At 41.4% G+C, this 23,820-nt stretch overlaps 1 protein-coding gene across 1 annotated transcript; it reads left to right on the top strand.

Annotated features, from left to right (window-relative positions):
- The first annotated feature begins 2,867 nt into the window (after positions 1-2,867).
- Positions 2,868-20,213, top strand: LOC128309879 (hyaluronidase Tab y 2.0101-like). The gene is made up of 7 exons (XM_053046368.1): positions 2,868-2,944; positions 9,486-9,778; positions 9,882-10,021; positions 15,576-15,757; positions 16,667-16,877; positions 19,888-19,976; positions 20,058-20,213. The coding sequence occupies exons 1-7, from the start codon at positions 2,868-2,870 to the stop codon at positions 20,164-20,166; spliced, it is 1,101 nt and encodes a 366-aa protein (XP_052902328.1). The 3' UTR covers positions 20,167-20,213.
- The last annotated feature ends 3,607 nt before the right edge of the window (positions 20,214-23,820 follow it).

The raw sequence follows: 23,820 nt of genomic DNA, 5'->3' as shown, positions 1-23,820 counted from the left end.
GAGCGCTGTTTGTTGTTCAGCTTGCAGCCGTTGGAGTTGATTGCATTCTTCCGCTGCTGCCCATTTTCCACAGAGTTCAACCACTGTGAAAGTGCTTGTCTTGTACGGCGGAAAGCACATGGATAGGGATGAATACTGTGTAATTTGCCTTGTTTTGCTCACCCAATATTGCATACGGACAACAAGCAGTCTTGCAAGGCAAATACTAGCTTGTTTGGGTAATGAAAGAGATATTTTAATTGCTTGCCAATTTGTCAAGTCCTTATTTAATCATTTTCGTGCGATCTTTTCAAAACTTATTTATGTATTCATAACTCAAAATGGTAAGTGTGAGTTTATAGTTTTGCGTCCTAAAGATAGGTCTAAAGGTATAATCATACCCGGCTTATCTTTACCCCTATTCCTGTCACCTGCTGGTAACCTCAAAGCCTGACGATAACACTCATATCCTGAAGCGACTTGGTTGCAAAGTCGGCAGAGCCATTGAGCCTCAAAAGAGCGGCTTCTCGGCTAAGCGCCTTTGATTGCACCTCGCCGGAAGATGTTGAAAAGCCTCGTGTAAATCGTCAAGTGGTTGAGACAGCTCACGTCAAAGGTGGACATGTTTAATTGTAATAGATTTTGCTTGAAAACGCTCCCATTGCTCAGCTGATCTTTTTATCGATAACGAGTTACAACCTGATAAGCCCGTTAAGTCGTTGATTAATACAAAATCGCACAGATTGTGTGGAGCGCTTGTTGCACTGCCTAGTCAGCTGGTTTAACTTATGATGAACTATTTCAAAAACGTTAGTATACATGGTTAAATAGTAAACAGCGAAAGGATGATACCGCATTTTGCTAGAATTCCTTACACAGTAACGCAACATTCATCTTACTTCCTTGTTAATTGTTGTCTCGCTTCAACCCATTGCACACATGCCAATTTACCTTGATCTCCAGATCGATTCAAATACTATCATTTAATTCGATTCGATCCAATGTCAAGCGTGTCACTGTACTGTCATTAGAGTGGAGAACGTTGTTACCGTCTATCCCTTCGTTCCTCAGTGACCACATGCAAATGTGAACAGAGCAACATTTTGCATTCATTTGCGCTACTGTGCTATGCATACCATCAGTGTTTACACGGAAGTATCAAGGGTCGAGAAGAGGTAAAGTTGCACAGGGAAACAAAAAACAAGCTCACAACAAAGCGATCCGGTGAATGTTTTTGTGTTCATCGTACAGGTGACAGCAAAAGCTATCTGGTTTTGATGTTTTTTGTTTATTAAAACCAAAAGCAGCAAACATTACTTTCTTCTTTGCAAACACCAGTCCCAAGGTTCGTTTCGATTAGTTTACAGTTTTACAGACGACACGCAGACCAATGCGTAATGCTAGTCGGTTCTGCACATTACCGCCTGACAGAAGAACGGTGTCGGTAGTGCTGTTAGTACACAGGGTGACACAGTAGCTGCTCGATCGATGTCTACAATGTAGGTTGCCTAGAACGTGCCGCTCGTTGTTCTTTTTGGTCGATTTTGCGCGCACACTCACTCACTCACCACTTCAAAACGCTTGATTGAGTGTGCGATGGTGTCGCTACACACTGGAGCTTAATTAATAAAACACGATCGATCGTCATGAACCGGGTCTCCACCGCGTTCGACTCGATTCTTAACCGTTCCACCAAGTAATCTAGATCGCGCGGGCACCAGCTGTTTTTGTTGTTCTACCCCTTTTTGTTCTTTCACTCCTGTCGGTTCGTAACGGCCCTAGGCGTCAAGTGTCACAACGTGCAGCCACAGACAGCGTTGCGTCGTCGATTACGATATCGGCGCACAAGATCGACGTGTCTTGTGCGCTTGCTGCGCGCGGTTAGCTTCAGTTCGATTGCAAACGCGGCCGCAATTTATTCCTCCATCAGACACGCACGCCATCCACCGCACACACAGCGCGTGTCATGTGTTGTGCGCGATACAAGCAATAACCCCAAATCTGAACAGTTCTGTGAGGACGCGTGAGAACACCCACGGGGCAGCTGCGTTGTCTAATGGATTTTTAATATGGTCACGCCGGAGGGCAAGATATGCGAAAACGTTCAGTGACTCGGCGTACGCGAAAGGCAGGATGTGATTCGAAATGACAGTTGCAAATGGATTCTCCCGGGGAGCTGATGATGGGTTTGGACAAAGTGTAAGCAGTGATTCAGTAGCGTACGGTCTTTGGTGCTGTTCGGAGATTTGCGGATAATGCGTCCGTTGAAGATGAATCAGAATGTGGCGAAGCGCGTTATTGGCATGTAGTTCCGGAAATTGTGCGAATGCATGCAGCGACCAGACGACGTGTACGTCTAGAGGTGCACTCACTGTTTTATCGTAGTTTTGCGCCAACTTCGCGAACGTCAACAGCTCCGCAAGTTTAATTGTGTTGTTATCATTCAATTTGTGAAGTGTGTGATAGTGAACGAAACTTTACATCATCCTCGTTGGAAGCTTTGTGAAGTTAACCAAGTATATTTTTACAAATCATTCTGCGATACGATCCTAATTAGCAAAAAATAACAAGTGCATCGTACGATGGGTAATCGAGTGACAAAGTCGCAAACCCAAGTGCAACAATCGTGCAGTTGAATACGTTACTTAAAGCTGCAACTTTTTAAAGCATAATTGTGATATTTCTCTTTGACTCAGTCACTCAAAGCAAGCAGCTTGGGGCATGTACCATAGGCGACCATTTTTTAATATAGACAGTTCTAGCAAATATCGTACTGGCCATAATTAACGATAAGTGAATAGCGTTCTCTCCTCGCGTTGATTTGCGACGTGATACAACATTTATATCGAAAAAGAACCAGCATCATCATCATCGTCATCAGCTACAACATGGTTTGCCTCCTCACACGCACACATTCGGCAACACTGTGGACGATACTCCTGCTGCAGAACCTCATCACAATCAAGTAAGTCTATTTTACTTTTTTATTATCGATTCTTTAGTTAATTTCACACTGGCTGACAGCGAAACGTCTGTGGCAGTTATCATCATAACAAACCTTTCCACCATGATTAGTTTGAACTTTAGCCAGATGTTCCCGGGCTTATCTTTACTGCTATGTTATACTTCTGCTACATGCCATCACTTTACTTTCAACGCAAACATCTTCCTCAACGTAACCTCCTTCCAAGTGGCTTGTTTACGACAAAGTTAACTCTTCATTTGCACTACCAACTTGGAATATATATTGCAAACCCGTCGTTCATTCATTCAATCATGCCTCATTCATCATTCACCATCATGCATTCTGTGCTGCTTGTTTTTGTGATCGGAGGTTTTTAGGATCGTAGTTCGTTCCATTCCATTGTACCCCGCCAGCAACGTGTATTTTCTCTAGACAACGTGACGACAACTGCAGTATGTCAACAGCACTTGCTAGAGAAACATTTCATGATGGAGTTTTCCTACTTTTTTCTTCATAAGTGCAGACACTGTTGAGCTGTGAAGCAGCGCTCTCAAACATGCTGTTTGCAAAAAACACCTCGTATTGCACATTCAACCATGTTAAACTCGTACTAATCCAAAGCAGCGAAATAAAATCACCAGCTGCTACTTTACTGCCTTATCACATGTGGCACAAATAACAGCGCAGAAATGGACCACTGTGTCGGAAGTTCGGAAACGCTTTGCATAAACTGCATACATAATGGATTCCGGCCCGGTTTGCATTCGGGCCCTGCCCTGCGGTACATCAACAGTTTTCAACTGCTCCAAGTACGCAACCAGCCGAGGGAGAAGAACTTGCTAACGCCACTTAATTACAATGTCAAAACTGTCAGACCTAAAACCTATCATCGAGTTGCGCTTGTGCATGGTGGAACTGGCATAGACTTCCTCACTCGTTTTTCGTAACCAAAAACATATCACTTTGGAGGTTAACCGCTTCCGGCACCCTGCAAAAACCTGGTGCTACGGTTCCGTTGGTGTGGTTCCGTGTGCCACGTTGACGTCGATTGTAATTTCCCAAAATATGGATGGTCTCTGGCTGGTTGGTACGGCCGTTGGGAAAGATGATAGCTTCTGCATGATGAGTTCCTGCCTTGCCAGCAATGAAAGACACATACATAATCACAACGAGAGATGCTACCGATGTTTAATTAAATCTCAAAAACCACCGTAGCTTCCGGACCATCAACGGTCGGTGGGTGTTCCGTAGCGTCAGCCCACCTTCTAGCGCATCCAATCCAAACTAATATCCCGCGAGCGCCTCCCACGTCGGTACGCTAGTGGATTATAATCTTAATTGAAGTAAATTTGGCACAATTAAACAACCGAAATTAATAATGAATTAATGCACCCGTTTCTTCGTACTAGCGTCACTTCTCCGCTTGTGCCACCCAGCAGTGAGCGGTAAATATAATTACATCCGTAGATAAACTGTTGGCCTTGTTAAGGAAAAGATAAAACACCGTCTACAGAACGTAGTTGCCTATTTACAGATCTCTTACTTTATTGCAACTATGTATAGAAAAAGAACAAACACGTTGTGACAACTTCCGCTGAAGTGTCACACACAAGATACGTCAGCTCAAACTTCATAGCCACTATGGTTCGCCACTATGGCTAACCGCACAGTGGTCCCGCTGCAGATATTGATCCTCAATACTCCTGCTCAATCTCTGCAATCCTAAAGCTTCACGCAAACGTTCAAATACACTGGGCGGCAAACCTTTCGTCATCAAATCCGCTAGCTGATTCCCCGTTGGAATGTACATAATTTTAATCTTTGCTTGTTCTACCAACTCCCGTATGAAATTATACTTTATGTCAACATGTTTTAGTCGTCGACTATCTTTCGGCTCTTCTGCTACACGAATGCATGACTGGTTGTCTTCGTGGTACGGTACAGCTCCTATTATTTCGATTCCCAAATCGATCAACAATCTACGCAACCAAATTCCATCGCAAACCGTTGTACATAACGCCATGAATTCAGCTTCTGTTGATGACAACGCAACGGATTGTTGCTTCCTAGTCAGCCACATTACAGTACCTCCGAATACTCGCAAAATACCACCAGAAATAGATCGTCTGTCATTCACATCATTGCCCCAATCCGCATCAGAATAAGCAACCATTGCCTTCGCTTGTTCTCCACCTCGAAACTCTAAACCGATGTCAAGTGTTCCCTTGATGTAACGAAGGATTCGCTTCAAGTAAACCCAATGCTGCTCAGTAGGACAACTTTGATGTTGACTCAGCAGATTAACTGCTGCACATAAATCTGGTCGGGAACTTTGAGCCACATAGGCTAGACAGCCAATCAATTCTCGGTATGGTTGATTCGTTCTATCCGCTTCCATACCTTTCACTAGTTTCAGTCGACTTTCCATTGGTGTTGATACAGGCTTACATTCTTCCATTCCAAATCTGCGCAAAAGATTCTCTAAATATGAACGCTGGGAAATCCGCAAAAATTGACCCTTCATATTTCGTTCTATTTGCATACCAAGGAAGTTTCTAACTGGTCCTAGATCGGACATTTCGAACTCAGCTTCTAAATGCTTCTTAATCTTCATGATACTCATAATATTTCGGCAAACAATCAAGATGTCGTCGACGTAAAGAAGCAGAAACAATTTCGATTCATCTTTTCCTCGCATGTACAAGCAACGATCATTCTCACTGCGACGAAATTTAAGCTTAGTCACCACATCGTGAAACCTTTCATTCCAGGCTCTCGAAGCCTGCTTCAGACCATAAAGGGTACGGTTCAAACGACATACACCATCCTGTCTACCATTTGCTCCTTCAGGCAACATCATGTAAATTTCTTCACGAAGAATCCCGTTCAAGAATGCTGTTTTAACATCCATTTGATGAATTTCCAGATGTTGTTGATTCGCCACAGCCAAAACGGTTCGTACTGTATCAAGTCTAGCTACCGGAGCATATGTATCAGTGTAGTCGTATCCAAATCGTTGCGAAAAACCACGCGCCACTAGCCTGGCTTTATACCGATCCACACTGCCATCATCGTTCCGCTTGACTCGAAACACCCATTTGCACGAAACGGGTTTCCTACCTTCCGGCAACTTGCATGGTGTCCATGTGCCGTTTTTACGATGCGATGCCATTTCTTCTTCGATAGCAGATTTCCAATGTGACCAATCGTCCCGCTTTTTCATTTCCTCCAATGAATCCGGAAAATTTTCAACAAAATTCATTGCATTCATGGCATAGGCAAAATTTACCTCATAATCTTTGTGCCATATTGGTGCCTCACGTTTCCGAACACTACGTTTGCCATGCTCAACATCGTTATCATTTAGAGTCGAATCATTTTCCGATTCCCTTGCTGAATCAGAATTGCCTGGTGCTTGCATGCAATCTTCAAACAAATCTATCGACTCATCCAGAATTTCGACATCTTCCAGATTATCAACCTCTTTGGTCGATACGTCGATCACTTCATGTATAGAGTCGTTGTTCATGTCTTCGCATCTGATTCGCAGGATATCGTCCGAAAGTTTATCTTCATCGGCTCTATCTTGTACGGTCTCGTCTATGATAACGTCACGTAGTATAACCACTTTGCGCCATTTTGGATCCCAGATCCTGTACCCGTTACAATGATAACCCAGAAAAACACCTTTCCATGATTTTCTGTCCAGTTTCTTTCGATTTTCCTTAGGTACATGACAGTACGCTGGACTGCCCCATACGCGCATTTTGGAAACATCTGGTACACGACCTTCCCACAACTCTGCTGGAGTTTTGCCGTTTTGAAGGATACACGCTGGACTTCTGTTTACTAAATATGCTGCAGTTTCGACAGCTTCACACCAGAACGTTTTATCCATCTTAGAATCGAAGACCATCGCACGCGCTTTCTCCATGAGCGTACGGTTCATCCGTTCGCTGACGCCATTTTGTTCTGGTGTATACGGCACGGTGCATTCTATCTGGATACCTTTCTTTTTACAAAAATAAGAAAACGAGTCATTCCGATACTCACCGCCACCGTCACATCTAATACGTGAGATCTTCCGCTCGAACTTTGCAGAAACCATAGCTTCGTAGAGCTTGAAGCATTCCAGCACCTCACTCTTGGACTGCATCCGATAGATGATAGTAAAACGACTCCAATCATCAATGAAACTCACATAGTAACGTGTTCCATCATGAGCCACCGGCGTAATTGGTCCACACACATCCGTATGTATCAGCTCCAATACACGAGATGATCGTCTCTTAGCGCTTTTGGTGAACGATTTCCGAGTTTGTTTCGCTTCAATGCAGGATTCGCAGAATATTTCACTTTTATCCGCATTGGAATTCATTTTTATTCCTGTCACAAGCCTCTTCCCGACAATATGCTGAAGTCCCTTTTCACTGATGTGTCCGAATCGTCTATGCCAAAGCTCATTGCATCTTTTGATTCTTCCGCATGAATACAATGACGAAGATCCTTCCTCCTTTGCAAAGAATTCCATTACGTATTGCATGCCATATCTCTGACCATAAGCGACGACTTCATTGTCTTTGAAGATTTTAACAGCATTGTTGTTGAAAATTGTCTTCATGCCGGCCATGTCCACTTTCCGAATGGAAAACAAATTGAAGCGCAATTCTGGAGCATACAACACATCCTTTAACGTGCACTCTATCATTTTCTTTCCAATCGACGCCATCAAATTCACTGTACCAGAGTATTTCGCAATGGCGGATTGACCATTTAATGCAACAGCAATTTCTACAGGTTGTTGTAAACGCTTCAATTCAACGAAAAGATTCCTATCGTTGGCTATATGTTCCGATGCTCCTGAATCTGCCAGCCAAACAATCTTCTTTCCGTTGTAATCGCCTCCTGCGATGAAACATACTCTACCAGTATTATCTGTTGAATTTGCATTCACAGCTTTCTTCTTTTTCTCACGATCCGGGCACTCTGACGATTTATGACCATTTTGTTGGCAAGTAAAACATTTTAACTTCTTCCTTCTGAATGGCTTTCCTACAAACGCAGCAGGCTCACGGGGCTCTTTCTTAGGAACATTCAAACTAATGCCTTTTCCTTCCAACTTAATCTCTTCGTCAAGCAGCCTACACTTGGCGAACTCTAGAGTTAGGTTGTCCTCCGACATTGTTTCTAAAGCCGTCACTATCGTTGAGTATTTCGGCCCCATCGTCATCAATAAATGACATACCACATCGATGTCATCTATTTGCGCACCTGTTGCTTTATATTCGCGCACAATACGATCAAATATCAAGAAATGATCTTTCAGCTTAGTACTATCCTCGTGCCGCAAATAAAACAGTTTTCTCTTGACGTGCAGACGATTCGCAACACTTTTTCTCTCGAAAACCTTTTGTAGAGCTGTCCACATTCTCTTCGGAGTGGGTTGATCCTGCACATATTCGAGATGAGTGTCGTTTATGCGTGAAATAATCAACGATTTACATCGGCGTTCCTTTTTCTTGCGTTTTTCGATTTCAACATTCCTTTGCTTCTTTACGGCTTCGCTTTCATCCTCTTTGATATACAGCGTCTCGATTTCTTCAATCTCCAGTTCGATGCACTCTTTCAAGTCGTGCTCCTCCAGCACGGTTAGCATCCGGAACTTCCATGATGAAAAATTAGTGCCATCAAATAATGGAATACGCAGCAATTCCATTTCGCGATCCGTCATTCTGATCTGCTCACTATACGGCGGACACACTTAATTATCAATTCCACGAGCTACACAAGCTCTGGGCCCATAACCTGTTAAGGAAAAGATAAAACACCGTCTACAGAACGTAGTTGCCTATTTACAGATCTCTTACTTTATTGCAACTATGTATAGAAAAAGAACAAACACGTTGTGACAACTTCCGCTGAAGTGTCACACACAAGATACGTCAGCTCAAACTTCATAGCCACTATGGTTCGCCACTATGGCTAACCGCACAGTGGTCCCGCTGCAGATATTGATCCTCAATAGGCCTCATATCAGTTCTTGCACCAATCCGGACGCTTCCGAGAAGAAAAAGCTATAAGTAATGTCCAAGAATAGATGTGTTTATCGTTGTGAGATATGGACGAACTAAAAATACTGCTTTACTGCTACCAGGTTATGGTCCAAAGTTTTACGGTAGGCTTTTTATATCTCAGCAGAGAGAGTTTGAAAAATGGAGTTTCTCTTGCGTTTCAATAAACGAAGTACTGAGGCAGAAGGTAAGCTTAGCGTATCATCTTTATTTGACATCCATAATGGTGTGGTGTGCTTTGACAAAAGTTCATCTTATTAAGCGGCTGCTTAGGTAATCTTTTCGTAATCAGCTCGGTGATAGACAACCTTCATTGTTGGGTGTCTCATTGAGTGTCACCTTTTATTGGAACAGAGATTATTCTACTACTACGCAGCCTGCTCCATTTATTCGAAGACATTTTTAATGCACTACGATTCTTTGGTTTAGATGGGTTGACGCTTTCCTTTGATTCATTATTATTTTAACAGATCCTTCGAAGTGTACTGGAACATACCTACTTTCATGTGCAATCAATTTGGCTTCGACTTTGGTGATATCAACCGAACGTATTCTGTAGTACAGAACAAAAACGATACCTTCCGGGGCAACGCCGTCTCGATACTGTACGACCCAGGAAAGTTTCCGGCGTTGCTTGAGAAACCGTCCACTAAAACGCTGTACAAGCGTAACGGTGGCGTACCGCAAGAAGGGAACCTGACCGAACATCTGGAGTTATTCGAACGCCATCTGAATGACCTGGTACCGGATCGAAATTTCAGTGGTAAGTTACCTTGAAATCAGCCCTGTAAAACCCACAAAACCATCTATTGTCCACGCTTCCCTCATCTTCTATTTTCTTACTAATCTTACCAAAAATATTCCAGGTATTGGCATCATTGACTTCGAGTCATGGCGACCCATCTATCGGCAGAATTTTGGTTCGCTACAACCGTACAAAGATCTGTCAGTGAAGATCGAAAAAGAACGTCACCCGTACTGGTCGGCGAGTCATCTCGAGCGGGAGGTAGGTAAACAGATTAACTGGTTTTCTCTGGTAAGCGATACCGTCTCCACGGTGACGACCGATAATGGGAACCCATTACTGGGGAAGCTTTTTAAAAACCCGGCACTCAACCCTTTGAAGCACGCTTCGAATAAGATACTTCTGTGGTGCCTTTTTGGGAAAAATCCTCAAACCCAGTTGTCCGTTCAGTCCAATAATCGAGTATCCTTCCTCTTTTCCCATAAATAATTGCCAAAAGGGAGTAAACAAGAAGATTTTGCTGCATCAAATGGAATGCTAACCAGAACTTCGGGGCGTTTCGTTGTTTAGACTGCCTTGTCGTTTCATTCACTTTCTTTTGGGAATACATTTCAATGAACATAGGTACGCAAGAATGCGAGATACATTGAAACCCGGCGATCATCGACGTCATCAAGCTAAGTGGCCGTAAGGGTCACCGTCGGAAACGCCCGCACATTTTGCGAGCGCAAACAAAGTGAATACGCAAAACTACATTAACTTGGGTACGAAATTGCCAAGAATGACCAAAACAAGCTTCCGAATGAGGATGGTTCTCTCGTTGTAAGTGCTTCACAGTATCATAAATATGCGGAAATCATGCGTAACCCAAGCAATGGTTGGGTTTTGGGTTCCCAGGTGATTTGTTTACTACGCCAATATTTTTTCCGTGTAACTCAGTAACGGGCAACTCGTTATAGGAAAATACTTTATAAGAATTTCTTTCCAAATAACCAACAGCAGAAGGTATTTTATTAAGAATCAATCAAAGGGTAACTTTCGAGTAGAAATAAACGAGTATTTTACAGAAGGTAGATTAAAATGCCGGTAAGAGTTCGAAGAATTGTTACCTTTTCTGGTTCTAAAGTCACACATAATTTGCTCTACTTAACAATGAGACTGATTGTTGTGATTGGTCACATTGTTATTCACAATCACAAAAAGAAATAATGTTTCGGAATAGTGTAATGGCTTTAACATAATGTTTCATTCCTGCAACAAAAAAATAAGGACAACAATCATTTACTATTATTGAGTTTCAAAAAAACAAACAAATCCGGCTCTAATTTGCCCGTCAATTGGCCATGGAACATTCACAATAAATCAACCGACTATCTTCTGATCCTCGGCATAATCATGTGTCTTCACAACGATATCTATAAGGAAACTAATTGGACTAACAACGGTATTTTGTCACTCAACAATCACCAATACAACGAATAAGCAACACGACATAACACGTAACCGACCTTATATTTGCTACAGGTTTTTTTATTCCTGGAATGGAAATTATGTTCCCTATCTCCTCTTTCGATAGTCTTTCAAGCGCATATTCCCAAATTCCATACAATTCGTTGTTTCTATTCTCGGCCATTGGCGCATAATGTGTGTGCGGTGCCGAATGAATCCTTGAGTTCCTAGAAGGATTAGAAATACTAGCATTCTAAGCATCCATTTTCCGCCTTTCTCTTCGCCGAAATATAACCCTTGAACATTTTCTGTGTTCCCATTCGATGTCATTCATAACGCAAGAAAATAAAATGAAACTCTTAACAAAAAAGTCCTTTTGTGACAAAAAGGTAGTCATTTTTTAAACAGTTTTTCTATCATTTTCGACCACATGAATTGTTTTGCAAATGGGAAAAAATCCTACATCAAATCGACCTTCTACACGCTGGTGAAGGTTTTTTTACAGGTGATGAACGAAGTTTTCCATTTCGCAACTCAACAATGTTCATTGCGATTTTTCGTCCTTTTTGTGTGGCATCCGGTGAGATTTAACGCTTTCCGTTACGCTTCTCATTCTACTGTGACGATCGTTCCACATTCCATATAACGGAGTTGAGAAAATGGCGGAAGCACTACTTAACCGAACTGAACTGGCTGGACATTGGTTTTGTCTGGCTTGGACCAACAAAAAACATCCAGGCTAGTATGGAAAGTTTAATAAACCGGAAAATGAAAATCATATCCCGGACGACGACTCCCCGGGGCCTATGAACGATGGACCGGATATCGCTGTCGACAGTGAATCGTCCGGACATTGATCGGTTTTCGGTGCGAAAAAAATGCGATCTGCACCAGCCTACATTATCCCCGTTGGACCCGTTGGGCGGAACCAGTGGCAGATTGTGGACATTGTGTGTTCCAAATCAAGGAAAAAATCGTTCGAATTGCATAATTGAGCGACGAAGGATTATTGGATTAGCATGATTAGTTTTCATTCCATGTTGCGTTGCATTGTTCCGGGTGTTGTTTTATGGACAGAGTACCTAACGATTTAGTCATAAGACAGTTTCATTGCAATTTCTATTTAAAGTAAAATTTTACTATTCAAGAGAGTTTTTCAACTGAAACTTGCGACCTACCTTGTCACCGTTCGTTGTGCATAACTATTTTATATAATGTTTGTTGTTTAAATACGAGAGGATGCTCTCGCTTTTGGAAAGCACATTAATCATGTTATGTTCCCATCTATAAATAAGAACAAAGTCTCAAAACTGCTATGCCATTGCTCGCACCATTTAATCATGGAGTTTAGCATACAGTTGATGAAGGTTTATACGACCAAATACGACAATTTTGTATTGTTTTCCATCATAACAAGTTTTAGTCGCTGTATACTTTGTCATGCACAAAATTGAAATCATATAATTAAAAACATCCTTTACTTTAACCGCATCGTATCCCAAGTAAAAGTTACCTCCGATCAGCACAGGATTCTTGTAGTTTTTAGTTACGCCCTTTGTTGTGAAGGAACACGCTTCACATCTAGCATATCTCACTAATAAAAAGGCAGTGAAATCGATTAAACGTTGTTCCACGTTTTCATTACTCCAAACTGTCATGACCACTGTGCGCCAAACTGCAAAACGACAGACAGGCTTGACAGGCTTGGTTTTCTGAATATTGCCCATCCGACAGATAACTACAGCGCAAGTATTTCGAAAACTAAAACGTTTGCTACATTCCTAACCATTTTTCCTGTCTCACCCAAGAAAACCACAAACTTGGGGAAGTGGAAAAAACCGCGACCAACAGAACATGAATGTAAATCGCCTGCTGGTATGCAATTGGCACGCCGCCGGTTTAGCTATTGCCGTTCCCAAAATGATTTAGGGTACTTCAAAAACCGCTCGACGGTGCTGCGGTTTGATGAACAGGGTCATTTTCGTTTACGATGGTGGAATGAATGTGAATTTTAATCTGCACGGTATTTGCTCATCACAGCCCAACCACAATCGGTTCGGTTTTCTAATGAAATGTTTTCTAATAATTAGAGTGTTTGTAACTGGGTTCCATTAGTGTCAAGGTATTCTACCCATCCCGTGCATGCCAACCCCAATTAAGGTTTGGTGTAAGTGTTCTGACCTATAAAAAGACCTGTAATCACATTCATTATCAACTAGAGAAGAGTCCGTACTTTTTGTTCATAAATATTAACTATATAATTTATAACGACAGTGGAAATCAATAGCACACACACAAACGTTACCCGTGCCGATTGGAAGTTCATATCTGAACTGTTTGACCTTTCCGAGATACTTAACAATTGTTTATGAACTTCCATTTTCACTTCGTGTGCACTTCATAAACGCCTTAAGGATGTTCACTTCCTGGCACTCAATATTCCTACTCTTCCCAATTCATTACAATTTCCACTTTCGGGCAAGCTTTTTTCTCCAACTCACACTTTGAGACAAACTTTTCCCGGCAGCACAACCCTTACACGGCGTACCTTCGTTCGGCAATCCTGCTCCCGCTTCACCATCAAATGTCTTACAAAACACCGATGGGGAGTCCAATAAAACTTAATTAATATCTTTTACGATATTAGTTTTATTGCTCGGCAGCGAATGGACGATATAAAAAACACCCCACTGTAGCAAAGTAACAGAGTCACCGCTCGAAGCTGGTTTAAGCAGAGGGCTCAATACATACATATAGCAGGAGCACCCATACTCTGAGGAAAAAAAACGTCTGAAATTTGTGAAAACCGCTTCTGTGAATCACCTCCGGGAACATCTAACAGCAAAATATGACGAAAGAAGTTTGGAAGAAGCTGATAACGAGTTCATGTTCGGTATTATTTCGTTCACTATTCGTCGTCGTAGTTGAACAAGAAGACCAATGTTTGGTTTTGGGGTTTAAAGTGAAACAAGTCCAGGATAAATGCTGGCCTATTATTTGAAGCAAAGAATATTTTATTTGTTTAGCTTTATCCTTTGATCCTTTGTTAGGCTTGTGTTTTAAGCATTCTCGTATATATATTTATAAAACATTTCGAATATTTTGGACAAGTACAAACTCCTGAAGTTATGCAAGTTATTCAAAAAATCTATTTCATTGCGTTTTTAAAACTAGTTTGGTTTTGTTTTCGACTTATTGTATACAGTTTACTTTATTAAACATTCAAATAATTATTTTCGTTGAGAAGGATTATCAAAACTGCTGTCCAATCATTTCATCGCTATTTTCTGAACGTAAAATAAATTACAGATTAGCAAGCAAACATTCGGAAAAGCCCTTGACGATTCTACCATGCATAATGAGCATAAAACAGTTCACATAAATAATATTTCTTCATGGGTTTCTAGTACACAACAAAGTACACCCACAAGAATGCTTTAAATGCTTCTGCATTGAAAAAACAACCTCAGACGTGCACCATCCAGCAATTAAGTAAAAAAGAATAGACGAAGAAAGAGCACAGATTGTTGGTAGCACCCTGGTTCGAAGAATCCCTCCCCGGTATGAATGCCATTAGACAGTTTCCCTTATGCCACAACGTAAGCTACTGAGGTCTTGCTATCTCTGGACCACTAAAATGTCATTATGTTTTTGTTTTTTTTTCCTTGTGGGAAGCAAATTTTCCATTGTCTCAAATGAAGGCCTTCCCTTTGACCTGACCTACGAGGGTTGCTTTCTGCCATATGGAAGGCACAAATTTGTGCATTGTGCACTAGTCTACCCGTGTTTGCAGAAACAGAAGCTCATGCATCCGGTGGCCATATTTCACCGAGCCATAAACACATTTCGTCTCGAAAGCGCTTTATGGTGCTCCTATAATGGTAGTGTTGTCTCGTCCGATACTTCTCCTCCATCTGTCACTAAGCTTAGTTCCCTGCGAACCGAGCGGTAGTGGAACTGGAATTGTCGACTCGAGCTCCTTTCCCACCGGAGTTGTCTTATTCTAAAGTTCAGCACAATCAACAAAAATAGTTTCCACTACTACGAAAAGCCTCGGGTTCTTGGCCCCAGTGTCCCAGAGTCGTATATTATCCTAGGCGGCTGTAAAAACCAAACATAACCTCAAATCGTGTACGTATCCGAGCACATGGTACCGGGATGAACCTCGATCGGACCCATATAAACAAAAAAAAAGACCCATCCCTCGGGACGGACCGGGTAGACCGACAAAACTGTGTTTCATCCCGATCTAAAAGAACTGTAGTTGAGGGGGTTGTGAGAGGAAAACTTTCCACCTCGTTTTGTTTCATTTATTTATCCCACTTGTGCCACCATTCATACGGCTTGCTATCTTTCTCTTCCACAGGCAACACGGCGCTTCGAAGCAACAGGGCGCGAGTTTATGGAGCGAACACTACTTCTAGCCAGACAGCAGCGACCCCTGGCGGCTTGGGGTTACTATGCATTTCCGTACTGCTTCAACATGAACGGTGGAGCGAACGGTCGTTCGGAAAACTGCTCACCGGAAGTGCAGCGAGAAAACAACCGGTAACGCCAACGGACAAAGTCCGAAACTCTCCTATCACTCTACCACCTAGCAATGCACCTACCGCAATACCCAAAATGCAACCCAAAAAAAACACCCCCAAATTGCAGCAGTATCCAAGTTATACGTGTTTCTCCCAACAACGAAACGAACAGACTGTAGACTGTGTGGAACGAATATGCTGAACCGTGCCGAAACATGGCTCTGTTTGTTATCCTTGCAGGAAAATGGCGTCTGCTTTACATCGACCTGTACTGTTCAGATGCTGGCAAACAGGCCGATAGTGCTAGCAATGCCGTAAAGGGATTTTTCACCACTTCGCACCCATCCTCTCAGGTTGGTACACGTGAGTGAATTCCCTTTCAGGTAGCACACCTTTTGTCACGCCGAAAATCGTCCGTGCGGGAGGAATTAATAAATTATCGCTAACTTTCAACACATCACATGTGCTCGCCGTTTCACGGTTCGTTCGAACACGGTGCGAAGCTTTGTCCCAATTTATGGCACTCTCCCTCTCTGTTGAAGAGGTTTTTTTGTATGTGATAATACCGACATAAATAGATTGCTTTATTGTTCAACGTTGTAGAATTGTACGACAGATAGCAAACGAGCATCCACATTACTGTCGGTTTAGTTGGAAATACAGTAGGGAACTGGAATTCAACTGGTGTTATGCAAATGTAAAAGCACCTTTCCACGTAAACTCACTCCATGACATACACTTTGATAACAACCTCAGAAAAGTTCCCTTAAAAGTAAATAAATTCTCAAAACACAACTTGGATACTGCTCTTCAGCTGACATACCTCAAACGTTTCCATTACACTTGATTGATAAAATACGAAATCTTTAGTGATCTTGTAGCAGATTATCGGGGCACGTTCTAATATCTCACGATTACATATTTTTAGGATTATGTGGCTATACGATGGTTCCGACATTATTTTCCCATCCGTCTATCTGCGTCAAAAACTCTCTTCAAGTGAACGAGAGCAACTCATTAGAGGACGAGTTCGAGAAGCCGTTCGAGTAGCGCAACGTACCATCGGGTCAAAACCCCGGCGTAAGGTTTTAACCTATCTGCGCTACGTGTATACCGATACTATACAGTACCTGACGGAGGTAAGCGTGTAGTTAATGTCTTTCCATATTCTAAACCCTTACGTCCCACGATGTATCAGTGGTAACAACTCCGCAACGCAACGGATCATCACCTCTGTAACAAGCTGCCGATGCTAAAGCGCGAGCAAAATCACTTACTAACGTTGAACAAAGTGCAGCCTAATGGCTCATGCATGATGCACAAAGTATCTGCCAGCTAGGTAACAAAGCAAAAAAAATCATCCTTGGAACTTACGAATGCCAACAAGTTGTCAACTGCGTGCTTGTGTATGTTAAATGATGGATGGAGAGTGTTCGGGTGTTTGGTTGCTACCTGTTGCTACATACTCGTTCCATTCAGTACGGACGTTGTAAATATTGATCAAACACCACAACCCAAAAAGGAAACGAGCTCCGGAAAGAAGGAAGGAAGCCAGGAAGGATGATATTATTTTACATACATGATTTACGTGTGTGACGTTCTTGGAAGTTGGAAGAGCTGCAGTGTACTTGGATCATTTGCGATGCAGATGTTATGATACATCATTTCTTATTCTCCGAAGTGATGCATCGGCATTCGAATGAGCTCTGTATCTAAAGAAAATACTATCTGTCCGATAGATTATTCTCACACATCTCACACTTTCGTTCCTATTCTTATAGAATATGTCGAGTGTCCACATAACTTTCATGCTAAAGTAACACCTGGCAAATATATTCCTATTCCAAGATGAGATGTGGGGATACGGACATATTGAGTGACACACAACTTTCAAATTTAAAACAGAAACACCAAACAAAACAACCAAGACATAGTTTACCTACGTCACTTCTATAAAACTGATGGCAGGTTGTGCGAAAAAGGTCTCCGGAAGTGCCGCTACACTACTACCTATTTTTACCAGTGACGATACACTTGTTTCTTAGCATCTGGTCTGGGTTTGGTAGATATAAAGCATGCACCGTGCCGAGTAAGTGCTAGCGAAAGTACGATGTGATTAAGGTCACCGGAAACTTGCGCCAAACTCAATTACGCTCCAGCCATATCGAGAACATCCCCGCCCGAAAGGATTTGATCAGCATTAAAAGTTAAGAAAAAGAAAACGTAAAGTTTTGGCCTTTATCGTTGGCAAACTGATAGCAAGCAAGAGGAATGGAAATTAATTTTTTGTTTAAGTAACTCTTTACACTTTGAAAATACGGCATTGCCGTCATAATATAAATTAAATAAATAACTCTTTACACTTTCCATTCGGTTCCAGAAAAGTTGGCTTCTTCCCTATTATTTACCTTTACAACCGAACGATAGTTTAATTTTGCGAGAAAATTTTTTCACGAGCTTTACGGATTTTAATTGTAGTTGCTAACTTTGTTTGACAAATCATGACGTGAGCCGTCAGGCTTCAAATCAAGACTTATGCCGTTCAACGGTGTTTCACACCGAATTTGTCCACCCGGATGCCTAATTTCCGCTACTTGTCCAGAAGGTTGCTACTTGAAGCGCGTGCACAGCGCAAACCCCATTCCGGGACGAAGCAAAGTGCGCAGTTGGCGAACTTTTTAATTATTTTCACTACTTCCCTATTCCGGTTCGTATAAACTTGAGAAATTCTCCACCAAAACCATTCCATACTATGCGCTTCCTTCGTACACTGAAAAACGGACATGGTGAAAAGTGAGAAATCCAGCTAGAAACGCTTCACGTCCGTAGGGTGCATAGGGAAAGTAGGAAAAATAAAAAAAATATTCCCACAAAATAAAACATGAACTTTGATGACAACCAACACGAAACCGTCAGCCTCACTATCCGCATGATACACACTCGATTTACTCCTTTTGCATAGGTTTCGCCTTTTTTCCTACCGATGGATTTTATTTCCCTTTTCTGTCAAAATTTTTCAGCACCAGAGAATTGAGCTCTAATTTTCCTGTGCTGTGTGTAGGCGAGTTTCTCCACCCTTTTTCATACTTCAAACTTGTTATTTCCTTTTTTTGGTTTCATTTCATCATCATAGACGCTCTTCGCATTTTAGGTTTTAGTGAAGTTTGAATGCAGACTGGTACCGGGCTACCACCGATGCGTTGACTAATGTCTTAGGTTGCGGAAAAAGTCAGTTCCACTCGATTGTTTTTTTTTTTTTTTATTCGTATTTTGGAAAAAATATGCCAAATTTCTGCTCAATCACCTAAGTGCCTAAGTGTGCACAGGGCACGTTTGTTCAAATGTATTCGGGGTCGTAAAAAAAACTTTCATTACTTAACCATTTTGGAAAAGGGGAAAATTCTTTAAAATTTCCATAAAGAAAGCTACACCATAACGTTCATTTTTTGTGCCTTTGGTGAGTCTTGTGTCATATCTGGCCGGTTTAAGCCCACGAGGGAAAATGCAAATTTCTAATTGCACTTCTTCGAGCACCTTCGAGCTTTCGGGTAGTGCCTTGCTCTTAGCACAACCTTTCTCAAGGTGCAAGAAAAAGCCCCGTTTTATATACGTCCAATGGCTAAACACAAAAGGCAAAGAAGTAAAATCACAAAGCTGTCGGAACGAATTAACCAGCTGTGTGCAAACATCTAAATTGGATCGAAATTCAATGGGGACCTTAATCCCGTGACATTTTTTGTGCGTTTTATAATACATTTTCTTGATAATTGTCATTACCGATTTTTTTTTCTTTGCTTATGCCATACCGGTAACCTTGTTTGATATTTATGTGCATCTAAATGCGTCATGGTAATTAATCTTTGGATGTGGAATTGACAATTCGCAATTAAAAACATTATTCCTTGTTCCTAGAGTTTGTTTGTATTTGTTTTTGTAAAAGCGATTTTCAATAATGGATGAAAGACACATTAAAATAAAATGTACTTCACTAAATGTACTCTATTTCCAACCTTTCAGGTAAACCACTCATTAATTTTATTATTATAATTATTATTATTATTGTTTTATACCAGTATCATATTTCAAAAATCAAAAAAACTTCGATTATTAAACGTGCAATTCATATTCTATTATCTATTTCAACTGTAGAGCGATTGGATCAATGCGCTGGCAGCAATGAAGAGCACCGGATCGGATGGTATTATTCTGTGGGGCAGTTCGTTTGATCTAAACACTCGGTAAGATTCGCTTTAAATTATCTACAAACTGTGAACATAAAATGTAATAACACTTTTTATCGTTTATCACAATCCTTACAGACAAAAATGTACCTCATTCAAAGCATACCTGGATAGTACGCTGGGACCTGTTTTAAGTTCTCTACAGCCCCGCTACGTAGTGGAAAATCTTGCCGAAGCTTCAACCTAAACATATCTGCCCACAGTAGTTATACATTAAGGATAGAAATGTTTAAATAGCTTTATCCAAATATGGTAAACCTATCGACCACACAACGGCACGTTCAACAGGAGTTCTTTTGTTAAGCAGACTGTACGATTTTGTAGACTTTTTTATATTATATCTTAAGCATTGAATACATAATGAGTGTTTAACACAAACTCGGAATGCCTTTTTTAATCCTGTTTTAAATAGATCCTTAGCTAAGAAAAGCTATGCTTACCTGAAAAAACATCAAGGTTGTTTAAATGATTTTATTATTCAACAACGTATCTGTCCCCCACTTAAGCTCTACGCTTGTTCATAAAGCTCATGCTGCTGAAAGCATAAAGCTTAATACACTCAACACAAAACAGGGAAGTTAAATGCATTTTTTAATCTAACTCCTCATGTTCAAAGTATTCTATTCTTGGTACCGATTTATCTTTTTCTTCAAAGCTTCCTTTTAGGACGCTAACACATTCAGAAGGGCACTAATGGGCGCATTAAATTGCGACAGGAAAAGTGCCACGCTGGTAAAGTTTGTCTTAACATCTCACATGTTTGGTGTGAACTTTCACTTCTTCCATGCCCAACATTGCTCCCGAATTCCACATATTCACGTTCGAAATCTCGGCCGCACACGCGCACGGTCGCACCATAATTAACTGCCATGATTAATGATCTTGCGCTTTCCTACACCCATAATGCACTACAAATTGGAATTGGCTTTGAAAAATGGGCTTTCCACACCATTAACTTTGGCCAGCTCGTATAGGAGAGTGTGCCGAGTGCCTCGAAATCATACCTTGCTGGTGAATAACTAACGAGCAGCAGTTTTCATGTTTTGCTTATGTTTTGCGTGCGAAGCACAACCGGCACTCGTTGTATGTTAGGGTGATGTACTTCAATCTGAACATTTCTTAGAAACAGCAATCTTTCGCGGCACACCAAAATCCAATCTAGGATCATGTTCAAAAGGTAAAGTACTCTGACTTATGCTTTTTCTTACTGCCGTTCTGCTAAGTAACACAAGGAAAACATTTGTTCCCGATAAAGATACTAGAGTCAATTTTTCTAACACTGCGCGGGGAAAAGGCAAAACAAAACAACACCCACAACACGCGCAAGCGACGCATCGTATCCTTCCCCCATCACTCCGAGATACACCGGCATGTTGTATTAGTCTAAAGCTCTCAGCGGGACCATCTTGTCATCGGATACGCCATCCATTTTTTATTGTGTTCTTCTTTTAGATATTCCAGCCCGCCGGCAAATGGATCCATCGACAAGGTGTCAAATGCAATCACCAATCACCATTCAGCTCCGTTTCGGTTTCGTGAATGATAGGATTTACATTTCAATATCTAATCTGCTGTTGTTCGATGTTGAGGATAGGACAGAGCTCTTCGGGGAAATGTTTCACCCGAGAAAAGGTCTCTGAATGTATTAAATTCTGCAATCAATTTTACGCATGGACCAACATAAAAGCTAAAACAAGCGATGTTGTGTAAAACATATTCGTATCCATTAAATCAAAATGCAACTTTGAAGTATCAATCATTCTCGCATAGCAAAAAATTCTCGCTAATATTAGCAGTATTTTTATCTCGTCAAAACTGTTTCTATTTTACGAAGGCTGTGCAGCATGAATCATGGCAGAGTAAACGATTTTACGACCGTGATTGCTTATCAGAAATGACCGCCGGCCGGTTGCTTGTTTGTGTTGAAAATCGCTCCAAGGCAACGTAAATAGACACGTGTTTTGTGTTATTGAAAGTTAAAATTGTTTAATTCAAGTAAGCTAAGCGATTGACTCAGAATATCAAAAGTTTGAAATAACTTTCCAAATATACTTTCCTTGACTGTCGCTGAACAACAAACAGTTGTGGTTAGTTAATAGCAGGAATTCACATTAGAGAAGATTTAATCCTTCGGTAATTGATCAGCAATCGGCAGAAGAAAGTTAATTGCTAAAAAATGCTCAAAACTGTCTCGCATTAAAAACACTTTCATCAGCAACTGCCTTCACCAACTGCCGAGACCAAAACATAAGAGCACAAGTTTTTAAATCACATGTTATAGTTTACCTATTTTACGCGAGTTTTCTTGACATTGTTTGTGCACAGGTCGATCAGTGATCCCGTAAAGGCGCAAGTTTTCAATAAACGCAAAAAATGTATCTATCGCATACCTCCAAGCGTTTATGCTTCACAATATTTGTGCATACACGATTACACGATAAACCAAAGATGACAGATATTCATTTAAACACAGTTATGTTAAAAACGACAAATATTATAGATTTTTTTTATTCAAGACGAACGGCGAACCGAATAGCTATCGGTTACTTAATCTACGATACAATTCACTTTACTTTGAAGACATTTCCTGCTCCAAACAATGAGAGGGCACCTTATCCCAGGTGTACTCGGCCATGGTTTTTTTTATTATATCATCATACAAACAGTCTGCTAACATCCCAAAAGGTACAGTATTATGAAAGGTATTCTTATCGCACCACCCTTATTCCTGATAGCAGCCAAATGTCAGCATCCTAAACAGCGACCATCAAACAACAAAGCCCCGAAATCGTGGACCACAGTTAGCCGACAGTTAAACGAAAACAAACGACATACGCCACAGATCATCCAATTGCACTTTTGACCCGCACCATGCTTTGCTGCACCAAATCGTAAAGCACAAACACTACGAGTGCGATGCGAAGGGTGCCTTCCCGTGTGCCGGTTCGCGTGAGTCACGGTCATCACCACGAACACACCGGAATCCGGAAAGCAGTCGGAAAGTGCACGGAAAATGGTTGCAGCAAATCTAATTTACTATTTGCCCGCCGCTCCGTTCCAATCCCACACCCAAGTGTTGGTTTTCCGCTGTTTGTTTACGCGCCACTTATCAAACGGTGGAACCGCAATACGGTGGGGATGAAGAGAGCAAGAGGAGGTGTAGTTGTTTGGTGAGTTACAGCAAAGGGTTGATAAATGAAGCAAGAGCCGGGTGTTCCGTGCTATGCAGTTTTGTAGCAGAATTTGCAAATATGCACCCGTATGTTTGAAGGTTTCGTGGGCATACAGTTACTTCTATGTCTCAGTTTATGTTCAATTTGCGAGGTGCACAACCAATTTGGCAAACGGGTAGACTAAAATGAAAGTCAATACACCATAGTTTTAATGCAACAATACAGTAATACTATTGGTGGAAGTGAATAGAAAATCAGTGCAGATTAATCTCCAAGGCGAAATTTCCACGCAGCACGAGTCTGTCAAGTAAGATGGAGATGTATACTAACATGCACTCTAACAACCTTCTCCAATTATTCACAATACATTTATGCTACACAAAGCAACAGTTTACGACTTGTGCGGGTTTCCGCCCAGCTTATCGCTTTCTTTGCGCCTTTCGTCTTCAATGCCAGCTGCTGTCAGATGCCCTGTCAGATTTCAATGCTAACTCCCTATCACTGATTAGCTTCATTTAAACAAAACGGTAATATCCGCCCGCTGGCAACGTCACCAAACCGGGATGCAACTGTCCCAAAAGCAATCAAACGCAGTCAACATTGCTCATCCGTTTTAATCAGAAACCACCAAACGGGAGTTGCTTCGAGGTGATTGCAAAGTCGACGGA

Source organism: Anopheles moucheti, chromosome 2, assembly GCF_943734755.1.
Source record: "Anopheles moucheti chromosome 2, idAnoMoucSN_F20_07, whole genome shotgun sequence".
Lineage (NCBI taxonomy): Eukaryota > Metazoa > Arthropoda > Insecta > Diptera > Culicidae > Anopheles > Anopheles moucheti.
Note: the sequence above shows the minus strand (reverse complement) of the source record. Positions and strands in the feature narration are given on the sequence as shown.

Bases quoted from the DNA above. Each gene is read 5' to 3' on its own strand.
- LOC128309879 (XM_053046368.1), top strand. From the start codon at position 2,868: ATGGTTTGCCTCCTCACACGCACACATTCGGCAACACTGTGGACGATA. The intron at 15,758-16,666 runs GTAACGCCAACG...ACATATTTTTAG, and splicing joins GTGCAGCGAGAAAACAACCG to GATTATGTGGCTATACGATG. The intron at 16,878-19,887 runs GTAAGCGTGTAG...TTTCAACTGTAG, and splicing joins CTATACAGTACCTGACGGAG to AGCGATTGGATCAATGCGCT.